The sequence below is a fragment of the Lepisma saccharinum genome, chromosome 9 (genome assembly GCF_977018435.1).
Source record: "Lepisma saccharinum chromosome 9, izLepSacc3.1, whole genome shotgun sequence".
Lineage (NCBI taxonomy): Eukaryota > Metazoa > Arthropoda > Insecta > Zygentoma > Lepismatidae > Lepisma > Lepisma saccharinum.
This window is the reverse complement of record NC_139237.1, coordinates 70,774,466-70,787,987: the sequence shown is the minus strand read 5'-3', so window position 1 is coordinate 70,787,987 and position 13,522 is coordinate 70,774,466. Positions and strand designations below refer to the sequence as shown.

Here is a 13,522-nt window from a genome sequence, read left to right as displayed (position 1 = left end):
TGTTCACGATAGCCCCACTATCCATTCACGGGGTCGAGGTATCCCTACGAGGTTAGGTTAAGCCTGTTAGGTTAGGTTCCATTAGCAGTCATTTCACCCCTAAATATGTGCTTCATCATCTAAAAAATTCCTCAGTACCTTCAATTACGCATATCCGAACAACATCGGTTTTTTCTTGATTCACTCCTTCAGGAAGTTTTTCCTCACTTTGGGATTTACGTTGTTGAATTCCTTATAAAATAAGCTTTCCAACGATATATGACACGTATTCCTTAGGAAAAGGACGTAAACTAGAGTCTTACCTTAAATTGGAAAAAAAAATGCTCACACGTCATCTTGTAAAACTACCGCGTGGTTGCTACACTGACAGGGGGTTACATGATCGAACGCACGGAACATTTGATTCACGTAGTCGACTTTAATGGCGGCACGAGCTATCGTACAACGCGGAGATGCATTAATGACGAAAAATACCTTACAGGCCAAATAAGTTGCATGATTCGAAAAAACAATTTCCCCGGCTTCAGAAAGTCCTCAAGAACGCAATTCCGTAAGCACTTTCTCGTCTTTTCTCCTGTAAATTTTTAGAAATCCGTCTCCGCCTTATACTATCGTTACCAAATTAACAAAATTGGAGACTTTCTCTATATTGTAAATTCACTCCATCGAACCATGAAAACCCCGGGGAACCATGATGAAATCTGACCTTGGGTCCAAAAAAAAAAAAAAAACTACTTCTGACAGTGTATATACCTCTCTCTCAGCCTCATCTCCATCGAATTCTTCATCTTCAGTTGGATCAGATTTTGTTTCATCTTCTTTCTTCACTTTCAAATCTGCTGGTGTAGCCTTTTTTGGGCCAAAATTGGCATTACCATTTTGTTTGCGAGCCTGAAATAATAGGAACATACTTATTAATTTAAAAGAATACTTTTAACAACATGTACAAATGATACAGCTACAACGTATCAAGCGATATCTTATTTATATGAAATCTGTATTATGGTTTACTTAATTAGCATTTCCGAAAGGTTTTAGTGTCAGAAAACTAAATCCCAACTATTGTTGTATGTACACTGGCCTGGCACAAAGTACCATGTGGGAATTGAAATCACATGCATCTTCCATAATACATCTGTGGAAGATATTCATGACCGGGTGGGGAATACAATATTGAGGTTCCAAAAGCAAACACTAAATACATGAATAATAATCACCAACCTACCCGCCAAAAAATGCATACACAAGAACAGATAAAAATTAAAAGCATTTTATGACCACGAAAAGATTAATTATAAATTACCGTACTGCCTGTCGCGTTAAATTTTAAGTTCTGTAATTGTACATCTACTTACTACGAGAACTAGCACCACATTTAAAAGGTTTCATAGCTTTAACAAAGATGGCAATGACCGATACCGCATGTACCACTACCGGCAACACTCATTTTAAAATAATTACATTAACCAACCACATTTCACAAGAAAATTTCGTAGTAACCGAATGACAAATAGGTAATAGCTGTGCTGCACCTACCGGTCCCGAAACTCTCTCAATCCACGCAGTAGAATTAGAAAATCCAAACGCCATTTTTCTGAACCGTCAACGTCAACTGAAGACTGCGGAAAAAGCCAGCACAAAGCCAGCGTACATAGAGCAATAGAAGGCACTTTTATACAGCGTTGAAGAATTCTCTGCGTTGATAACAGTTTTAATGAACTTTAAAGCACAAATATTATGTTTTACTCTTTTCAATAGCTAATCTTATTTTATTGTATGGTAAAAATACAAAATTTAACCAGGACTACAGTAAAACGCATTGATTTTGCAAACACGCTGTTGATATAAAACGAACTCTTCTGAACAAAACATGTAAATTGGATCATGCAATTCGTTCCACAATATATACACACACACACAGCAAGCAAGTGGTAACTGGACTGGTGGATCAGGCTTCATTATATATTTTATTATTATTTTAAAATATATTTATAAATAAGAACTAACATATTTCAACCAAACAAAGTAACCCAAACCGAATATGCATCTGACGTCAGAACATGAAGTTGGTCTCGCGATAAAGGAAACCCGCGAGTGTTGCCAACCTCACTCAACCTTCGACGCATGACAAATAAATCCAGTGACGTGCACTGATGAGTAGCTAGTCTAGCAGAGATAGATCAATAAATCTCACATCTCGAATTATATTCAAACCACAATATCTATTGTCGTGTTAAAACCACAGTTCATATGCAACACTTTCTTTTCCACGCGCTTCACGTCTATCGATGTGATCCGCGGGCAAAGCTGGCTGGATACCCTAGCTCGCTCTTCTTCCGCCTGACCAGTTTCCAGGTAGAAACGGCCGGGCGAAGGAAAAGGAAGATTTCTACATCTACCTCCCTTGCCCTCTCGCCCCCCGTTGCAATGGTTGAAAGCCCAGGCTTTCAGGTCCCCCAGTCTATCTCCTATAGGACAGATAGGGGATTGGTTTCTCATAGATTCTTTTGTAAATCCTCTAAAGAACTCAGGATAAACTTTTCTGAAGTACTTATGTTCTCTGTATTTACACACCTTTTACACGTTGTACAATATGTACGTATGTATAATATGGGATGTAGTTTTATTATTTATGAAATAGGAACGTGTTATGTGCAGACAATAATGTTATGCTTTCTTTTTTTATTTTTCAAATATGGAATATATAATGATTAAATTACAAATATGAGCTCAGGCTCTCTCACTCTCGTTTTAGTAGTTTTATTTAAATATACTACTCTTGGCCTCTAACAGTCATAAGTACGGATGTATTTATTTGGGCAAAAGAACGCGTCTTCATATTGTTGTTGGTTTGGTTTATTTTACCATATATGATTTTACTTCGCTTTTGTGCCGGATTTCGTTATCGCGAAAATCAGGATGAGTGATGATATGATGAAATTGATGAAGGGACCTCATATGAAGAATCCAGGCCAGGATTCGAATACGTGATGAGTGCGCATTTTTGTCCTATGTGTTGCAGTGAATAATGAAATAATTTGGAATGAAAAATGTATCTCAGAACTCAAAATGTGAAATGAATATCATTGAAGAAACTACAAAAAGAGCATGTTGTGTTTTGTCACCTGTTTTGTTTCTGTGCACAAAGTGTACTTAAACACCAAATCAACCAACCGTGGGGGAGTGGTTATCACAGCGCGCTACGACACCAGGAGTTCCGGGTTCGAACCCCGACCTGGGCATGGGTGTTCTTTGTGTTTGTCCCTTCATTAATTTTATTGCATCATCTTCGCAATTAACCAAATGTGACAAAAAAGCGACGCTAAGTAACAAAAATGAAATCAAATCATTGATTGATTGCTCGATTTGGTTTATTTTACTTCGCTTTTCCGCCACTTTTGGCTAATCGCGAAGATGATACGATAAAATTGATGAAGGGACACAGACAAAGAATACCCATGGCCAAGCAGAGATTCGAACCCAGGATCTCTGAGTCAAATCAAATCGTTTTTTATTTTCGAATGTGGGTGAGGGGTTACGTGTAATTTTTTTAGTACTTATTCATCATTTTGCAATCTTTTCCTGTTATTGACATTCTTCTTTTTTAGGAATACTGGGCCCTGAAGGGGGAGGGATGTGACCCACACCAGCCCCCCCCCTTGATCACGCCATTGACTGCTACCCCAAGTGTCGACGTCACCGCACGTCACTGAATACATCTTTTACTTTTTTGGACTTCACGCTTGGATGTACGCGACATAGGTGTAACTTGGAAGGAGGAGGAGCAAATGAAGGCACTTGCACCCCCCCCCCCACACACAATTCAGGTTTATTAACAAATTATCTACAAGTTATGGGTATTTTTGTTAACCTTCTGGGACCTGAGGAACATAGAATAATGAGTAAATGTAATAATTTCTCACATGTAGCAAACTAGCTATTTTTCTGGGATGGAAAACTCTATCCCCCTCAAAATTAAGTCCAATGTTCGATTTTGCTCCCCTCCTTTTCAAAGTTTGGCCTCAAGTTATGTAACGCAATGTAAACGACAAATACGTTTCAGAATGTACAGTATGGTTTGAAATTTCCTGAATATTTTAGTTTGTGTTTGTGTGCAGCAGACCACCAGCTGTTTTTTTACATATATTTTTATCACTTTTAAAACTCTTTTCTTGAATATGTGAAGTAAGTAGATTATTCATATTTTTCAAATTGCGTGAATTTCTGCTGATCATTTACACTAGGGTTTAGGCTGTGTAATAAAAACTTTCCTATCGCGTCTTATTTTACTTAAACTGACAGGTACAGAGACTGGGTGAATCCCAGAGCAGCTTTGTGTAGGGACAACAAGTCCAGAGAATTCCGACTATAGATCACGCACCTAGGGAATCGAACCCGGGTCTCCCGCATGGCAGTCCGGTGTGATCATCACTAGAGCACAGCGGCTTCAAGATATAAAAAAAATCAATATATTGTAGGGTGACCGGGGAAAAGTAGTTTCACTAAAGGGAGATCAAGTGGCCTCCCCCCCCCCCCACAAAAAAACTGGCCCCCAGTCATTAGTAAGGGCATTTTGATTGTTAATATACAGTGTCATCATTGTTATCGGGGTGGTATTTGAATGGAGATAAGGGAGAATTCTTCATTCTGGTTTCTACGGCCTGGAGAATGCGGTTGAGATGAGGGTGTCGTTTAGAGGGAGAACTTGTACATATTTGTCTATGAGTAAAATGTCGTTGTAACACACCCGCACACATAAATTTAATTTAATTTTATTTACTGCAACCTCCAGTGTCCCAAACATAAGCCATCTCTAAACTCTGCGCAAATCTCTCTCATTTCTCTCTTTTAAAAATCTACAATCATTCTTCATCTAGCCAGATCAGAGGTAGTCAGTCCCCCCCCCCCCTACAAATCCAGATTCCATAAACCTGTTCCCGGCACTGAGTGCTCTAAATTTACAAAATTCTGTGCAATATTTTCTACAGAATACATCATTTTGCATGACCTGCGTTGCTTCAATCAGACAACATTTTTTATTGGTTGTTTACAGTCCACTTTATGTACAAAAAGGCTAACCGGTACTGGATTTACAGTTTAAAGTGGAATTCAAACCAGTATGTGCCTCCACAGGGTATCGAACCCGGGGCTCCTTGATTACAAGGCGACGACGCTACTACTACGCCATCAGGGAAGCCCTAATAAGACAACACTTTAATAAGTAATAAGACTTCAAAAATAAAATTTAATGAACATCTAGCAAAATATTAAAATTCGATTATTTCATTTCTTTATTGCTTAATAATAAGATTATAATAATTGTTATTTTTACAATTTTTTAAGGTTCCATTATCTTAATGCTACTAAAAGTTCAATCCCTTCAATTCTCTATTCTACGTACAAATACACGACCGAAATCATCAAGTAGCTCCTCAGGTTTAGACAGACACTAATGTGAATACTTTTGTCGTTAGTCAGCTCCCCTCACCCCTTCCGCCTTATGATCGATCGTCTCTGGGAGTCCTGCCTCGTTCGTCACTGACGTAACCTGAAGCACTAGACGACTTGAAGACCGACTCCCAGAGAACAAGCAGACTTACTACTTTCTTGTTCATGATGTTCTCCTAATACCCATCTGTTGCAAAAACGCAACAACAGGCAAACACAGTAATGGAGGCGAGAGATGCGCACGCTGAGGCAGGTATATATATATTATTTACATTGTACAACAATATTTGGGTCGTGTTTTAAAAATATATATAGTCACTCCGTGTGTGGCAGGAGATTGAACACAAAGGATTACCGAACACCACTGTATAAAATATAATGCTTCTGGAATATAATATATTAGTAATACAAATGACCAAGAAATAATACGGAAATTATAGTAGCTACTGAAATACTTGTAAGACGAAATATAGTCATGGAAAAGCTGTAAGAATAGTCCAATTATTCCACATCTAGAAACAGAAAAATATTTATCATGTTATGTTTGTTCATTTGCATTATAGCCTATATTATTTTGTAAACGCATTATATTATTTGAAACAGCGTTCGGCAACCGTTTGTCTTCAATCTTTCTCCATAGTCGATGGTGTGCGTGTTATTTTTATTTTTCAAACAATAATGTGATGTATGACGTTAACAGATCATTTAGTGCAAAAGAAGTGGTTCTAACCTTTAGGTGTTTTAAGGTTTTATCCGGGTTATTAACAAAACTAGTCGTGTTTATTCGAAACGCAAGATGTTTTTATTGAATGCTGCTTGCTATCTTTGCTACAGCTTGTGCATGAAAGTAACTTTGAATCATAAGATATGCAGATGTATCGTTAAATCCTAAATCCCTATGCTTCGGAAATCTAAATGACAGTTTTATATACAGGATTTCAGGGGCGGCGCGTGCCTTTTCAGTCAGGCAGGGCACACTTCTCTTTTGGGTGGGGAGGGGGGCAGTTTACCTCTATATTCCTCTTTCAGGTTTTTGAGGGGAGTTCCTTGATATGGAGTAAGTAAATTGTTCGAACAATTTGGAATAAAATTAACATTCTGATCAAGATATCTCTCCAAAGAGCATTAAATACTCACTACGTAGGAATACGAAAAATCAGCAACATATGGAACAAATTACATGAATAAAAAAAAAAAAAACTCGAATACTGACGTCGGAACCCTATACGCTTGCAGTAACTAAACTTTGGGTAGATACTGGAATGATTAGGAAAATGTTACACTGCAGTTTCTCTTCCATTGTCAATGAATTGAAAGGCGTAGATATTAAAGTTTCTACATGATTCAATGTCATATTCACCAAGTATCCACTAATATCAATGACTAAGTAGGAAGATGATGCAGCGTTAAGTTCAGTTACAACACTTTACATTGGCCATGTACCCCAAAAAGTTCGTTTATACTTACGAAGATATTCTGCATGTCAAGTTGCTGGAACACAGACACAATTACACAAATAAATAAACGCGTACAGTAACTATAAACTCGCGAAAAACGAATGATTTCATAAGCGACCAATACGCACAGACGGAACGCAACGCAAACTCACACACTAACTCAAATCCAAATCCGTATTACAATGGGAAGAAAGGAGGATCTTTTTGAAAATACGAGGGACTAGTTTGAGCAATAAAAAGTGTTGTCAACTTTTCAGGTCGCCGGAACAAGCGCGAAGAAAAGCATTCGAGGGATTTTTTTCTATCTTATTGCTGCAGGCTGGAAGAACGAATGAACTGCCTGCCAAGCGTTGGAAACACTGAACGGTGAACGAGGGAAACATGAATGGACAGGGCACCTCCTTAACTGCCCAGAGACGGCTACGAATTTTGCGCGTTTCCATTGTGAGGGGACCGTCCCTTGCCTATGCTGTAAATGTTTGGGTCAGTCAGTGACGTCACGTCTCCGGGGCAGAGCCGAGATTGGACTCTCTCCAACAGGACGGAGAAATATATTAACCTCGCACAGGGTGCATACCCTGTAAGTCTGGTTGCAGCAACGTAGGGGTTGAGGGAAAAAACAAAAAAAATATTTACACGTATATACCGATCGTCTCTTCAGATGAACTTTTTATGTTAAAATTGTTGTGGGGCAGTGCCCTAGTTGCCCTTTATGTAGCATCGCCACTGCAGGATTTTACGGTAATATTTCAATCCTCTCTCTACCTGGCCACATTGCAGCGAAACAGTAGATTCTGGTTCGTAGCAAACGATTGTTGTTCTGACGTCAACAAACATTTTCCGTCGCCATTTACGCCTGAGGTATTTGCTAGTTGCTCAAATGGCCACGATGGTTGTTGAGTTTATTTTTAACATTTTTTATTATTATTATTATATTTTTGCATGCACTTACGAGAAGATATTGCCATAACGTTTTTATAATCCCCTCCCCACAGTTGCACGTATTTTAGGGGGCCTCCCCAATGGCGCAGTGGTAGCGTCGCCGCCTTATAATCAAGGGGTGGAGGAGGCACGAGTTGTTCTGATCCCACTTTAAACTGTAGGTCCAGTCCCGATCAGCCTTACTGTGCATTTAAAACACCAACTCAACGTATTTTAGGAATGGACAAAGATGTCTACTCGAGAAGAGTCCACTATTGACTTCTTTCTTTCTCACTTGCACAAATGAGCAGGAACAGGAAGCAGCAGCAGGACCAATCCAAAGAAACTCACTCACTCAATCTGCAACTGCCTGTAGTTGCCATTCGGGACCAATGCAGTACCAGGCAACCATAACAGAAAAGGAACTTATGACGGCGATTCCACAAACGGGTCTCCCTTATCGCACAATGTTGGAACAACCTTGCGTTCTGACGTCACTGGAGAATGATTTCATTGCTACGCTAACTGCCTAAGTTGTTAGTTAGACTAGGCTTGTTGGGTTTAGTTCTCTTAGCATAAACAATATCTTTTCTGTGTATTTATGTTAAGGGAGCCAAACCTAACAGACCTAACCTAACAACATACGCATATTTCGTATGACGTCAGAACATGAAGTTGGTTTAACGTAGTGCAATAAAGGAGACCCTTTCATATACATGCTTGGGACGAAATTGCTAAAATCTACCGGCAGATGGAACTGTGATCCACAACATTTCAATCGCGCCGAGAGGAGAGGCACGGGATGGAAGGAGGGTGGAAGGGTACCTACTCTACTTTTCAATTTTATTTAAATTCAAACTGCCTGGTATATTTGAAGACACCAGGACATTAAGAGCATCGAAAGTATGCGGGTGGAGGTGGGCTTACTTCGTCGTCCTCACCTTAATTCTTATGTTCCTTCACTTTTTTTAAGTTTCAGGTTGCGTCCATCCAACTTTTGGGGGTATTTTTTCATTTGCTTTTTTGTGATGGAAATTTGACTGAATAAACATTTCATCACTGGACAGAATTTGAACTTCGTTAATATAACAATCAGTCCGTATGCTGCTAATATACTGCTAAGAGACGGTCAATGTAAGTATTATTTGGGGGGAGGACAGTGCCCAGTTAATATTATCAACGTTAATTAGATTATCACGGGAATTCTTCTGGGGAGGGCTTCTGAGGTGGAATATCTAGATGTGAATATCAATGTTAGGTCTTAGATTGGCACACAATTTTCATAGTAAGGGAGGAATGAACTTTTAAAGTTTGGGTGGGGGGGGGGGGGCAATATTTAGCGCTTTGGTATAAAATTCGTATGATGATCATTATTTAGCTATCATTTTTCTATACCATTTCGAAGTCGTATGGTATCAAGTAGATTTTACTCTGAATAAACGGGATGGCGGTGGGTGTCTCAACCATCCGCCTTTGTTCCTTCACTGCTAAAACTTAACATCGGATACATGAAAAATTAGTGAAGTAAATTATAGCATCTACTACTAAACAAGGAGTCCACGGGTAACTATTTTTATTTTTTACGTCGCGTTTCTGCCACTTTAAAGGGATGAGTGAAGGTTAGACACAGCATTAGCTGCTGGAGAAGGCAAGGGGTCGCCGAAGCAAAGTGGGTGCTAAACGAACAAAAAGAGAAGCATTTGGAAGGAGTAAAGGTCGCGGCGCCTTGTGAAAATATTGACTTCTTATTAAATTGTATTAAAGGGTGTTCAAATTTCAATGTTACTTTTAATTGTACTTGTTTTTCTCTTTTTTGTAGGAGAAGCAGCAAGAAGTTGTGTGAGTTGGGAGAGAAAATGCAACGTTACACCATTGAACAACGTGTCTTCATAGTGAAACAGTATTACAAATGTGGGGAAAGTTGTGCAGAAGTTGGTCGTAAATTCCGTACCAAATATGGAAGACAAAGTTGTCCGTCAAACATCAAATCAACAGAATCTGTGCCAAGCTTGAAGAAAGTGGTTCAGTAAGGGATGAAGTTAGTCCAGTATACTCCGTCGTCATGGTCGCTCCCAAGGAAAATATTGCAGCCGTGAGTGCAAGTGTTCAAGAGGACCCAAACACATCAATTCGTCGCCGTTCACAGCAATTGAACATTAAAAAATCCACGAAGAGTAAGAAACCAATGCATCCACAAAAGGTAAGTGTGGTGTGGGTTGTGGGCAGAGGGTGTGATTGGTCCATATGTTTTTGAAGATGGTGCTACTGTCAATGGAACTCAATATCGAGCGATGATTACACACTTTTTGTGGAATGCATTGGAAGCCATGGATGTCGCCACCATGTGGTTCCACACTGCGATCGCAACAATTGATCTTTTGCTTGACAAGTTTGGGGGACGCATAATTTCAGGCAGGAAAACATCAACTGGCCGCCTATAGATCATGTGATCTGATACCCCTAGATTTTTTCTGTGGTGTTATTTGAAAGAACAAGTGTATGCCAACAACCCGCAAACAATGCAGGACCTTAAAGACAACATTACCGCTGCTACCGCAGCAATAGACGTGCGTTTAAGTGCAAATGTCATTGAAAATTTTGATAATAAATCACTTTACCAACGCCCAAAAAGTGCTGATTCAACAGGTAACGAGCCGCCCCACAAATCGAGTGCAACAATGGCAAAATTGCATGAATTTTGATTCGAATTTATTCTCCATCCAGCCTATTCACAAGACCTGCCTCGTGCGATTTCTTCCTGCAGGTGCATCATTTTAACGAAGTTCATGTTTTTCTATTAAAAAAATACCACGGTATTGTCTATTCCCTGTGCTTTAATAATTGTACTAAATATACGTATTACATAGTAACGAATTGTTAATAACTCGATACAACAAAAATAAATAAATAATGTGACGTGCATTTCTACTAGTAACTTGTCGCAGGAAGTGAATTTTGCACTTGAGATACGATGAAATATTTTAAGCACAGGATGAGAATTTGTTGCAGAACGCAGCTCGTAGCTACGTATGTTATAATATCTACCTTTACAATTCCACACCTTAAAAAAAAAGTACGTCCATTGATGTGTGAGTTGTGGACTTTTAAACATTTATTTCTCTTTCCAAAAAAAAAACTGTCTATACGTAATTCATTTTCTAGCATTTCAAATTTTGTAACCAATTAATGTCCTTGCTAGCTTTCTGCGTGTCGAAAATTTACATTTCAAGATAGAGACACTTGACAGGCTATTGCATTTCAATTAAAATCAATTACTATATATTTGTCAAAATAAATTTGGGTGATTATAATGAACGAATTTAAGGGGACTGCGTCCAGTGCTTCTTTGCACTCTTTCTTCCCCTGCTTGAGATTTTTAATTATTATCGTTCCTTTCTTGATAGTCCCTGTAGGACAAAATATAGACGTGTTTCACATACGTCACAAACCGTTGCATTGTGGCTTCAAGCAGCTTTGCGTTACCGGCTGTAGCTACCCGGAAAAGCCTATCCTAAGCATTTCCCAACACCCCAAGAGCACTACAAATGGGGTTAACAACCTGCCTCAGTAGGAGAAGAATATCGAAGCAGTTGAATCAGTGATCGGTTAGTTCGTATGAACTTTCCAGCCTGATCATTACCAATGCATAGTTAGAGATCGGTTGGTTCATTGAACTCTCCAGCCTAATTATTGCCTATTTTTGTAGGAGCAGGAAAAGGTTTATTATCCATTTTGCCTCGACTCATCTCACTCAACAGGTCGCTAGGTGCCGTGGCTTGCCGCGAGTTGATAGATGAGGCCTTGCTCGAAAAGGTTTATTATCCTCAGGAGAAGCCAACGAGGACGCCAAGGATCAAGATCGGGTTGCGAAGAGCGCAGCGCGACAGTGCCCCACGGGAGAATCGTCTACAGGGCAGTGTTGCCAGAATATGAAGGCACAATTTCCCTTTCCAAGGGGTCCAAATTTCCGTTTTTGGACCAATTTTTCCCTTCACCTAACCAAATTATATAATAATAATAATTAGTAGTAGTAGTAGCGGTATTATTAGTGGTGGTGGTGGAAGCAGTAGTAGTACGTAGTAAAGTATTCCGTTGAATTCGTTATTCTTTTGAATAACAAATATTTTTTTTAAAATTTCACATTTCAGTTTTATCACTTCCTGACCAGATTTCCCAGGTTTGAATCCTGGTCAGGAGTCCATTTAATCGTTAATCCTCATCGTTACTATTTATCCAAAGATGCATAAAAGCAACGTACAATAAACTTTAAAGGAGCACAAACAAGTAAGAATAGCAAAATAAATAAATAACATAAAAATGTGGATATGAAAATCGAAATTAACATAAACTGTAGTAATGTAGTCAGATGACCTTAAAATTTCCCTGCAATTGTGGTATTTTTAATCAAAATTCAATTTTGGCTCAAATTTCGGTTCGAAATTCCCTGCAAAAGGGAAATTTCCCTTCTTGTGGCAACGCTGCTACAGGGCCGCCCAGAAGCCGTGGGGACCAAGCCGGGGCGCGAAACGCCTCAGGCCAGCCAGCGGAACCAGCGCCCAGCCGACCGTTCCAGCGTCCAGGCGATAAGTATCTGCCCCTTTATGGTGCTAATCCTTCTCCCCTAACTTCTCCCTCTTAATAATATAGTGGAGTGCTTTCCAAACAATAAACTCAGTCACTTAAACACTAATTGTGTCTCTTTAATTTAACTGCTCTACTTCCGACTCGTCGCCCATTGGTCAACGGGCCCTAACCCCCAATACAGAGGTGAAATCCGGTACGACTAAGCTTTTAACGCCCCCAATTGTGTCTCCAGGGACCAGCCCTGGGACAGAAGCTCGTAACGCTTGATTGAGGCCAGTTCTTGTAAGCATACGGAATTCAAGCGAGAGGGTGGAAGATGGTACCACAGATAATCGCGATATAAAACAAACGTGCAGTTGGTGCAGACGTAACGAACGTTACTTGGTGAATATTTCGTTGCAAGAGACAAATAGAAATGACCGCAATCATGACGGCTGTGCGCATCCAGGCGTCGCAAGAAACCCACCTGTAAGTTAAGATATTTCCCCCCTCACCAATCCTCAATGATTTCGCACCCTGCTTCTCGCTTACTCGGCCCCCCTCTCTCTCTCCTCACTCGCCCTCTTTGTCGTCTCTTATTCGTTCTTCTACGTCCAATGGACGGAGTTGCCTTCTTCATTAAGCCAAGCGTCAAGTCAACTTTGCAGCAGGTTCTCGCATATGTAGATCCAAACGTGTGCGCAGAATATAGACAGTGTTAAAAATGTAAACATAAACATTAGTGAGGTCTTGTCCGGTCCCTCAGGAACTTCCGGTTTAGACCAGTCCCCGTTGTTGCCAATGCAGATTCACCGGTATACGAAGTAAGATATGGGCGCTTGTTTTCATCAGTTGTGCGACGATAGTCAAGAAAGGTATTTGCTAAAGTTCAATCCGTCGGATGATCAACTGCAGAGCAGATTGTTAAAATATGACGTGTCTTTGTGGCCGCCAGTTGTATAGCATACATACAAGTAGCTACCTCATGTGCACACACACACGACGAACTCAAAACGTACGAAAGTTTAGATATATTCAATTATTTTGTAAATGGAAAACTGAGGGAAAGATAATTCTATAAAACTAGTGATATTATTATATTATAAAGTATGTTTAAGTGAATCTTTGCCAAC

The 13,522-nt window shown here is 39.7% G+C and overlaps 1 protein-coding gene across 1 annotated transcript in view; it reads right to left on the bottom strand.

Moving 5' to 3' along the window:
- The window catches only part of LOC145992125 (tRNA (uracil-5-)-methyltransferase homolog B-like), a 49,437-nt gene extending 47,789 nt beyond the window's left edge, over positions 1–1,648 (bottom strand). The window contains exons 1-2 of the mRNA XM_083128376.1: positions 1,537–1,648; positions 754–891 (exon numbers count right to left, since the gene is read on the bottom strand). Of these exons, the coding sequence (XP_082984502.1) occupies positions 754–891; positions 1,537–1,590 (192 nt within the window). The 5' untranslated portion in view covers positions 1,591–1,648. The remainder of the gene's footprint in view (positions 1–753; positions 892–1,536) is intronic.
- Positions 1,649–13,522: the final 11,874 nt, after the last annotated feature.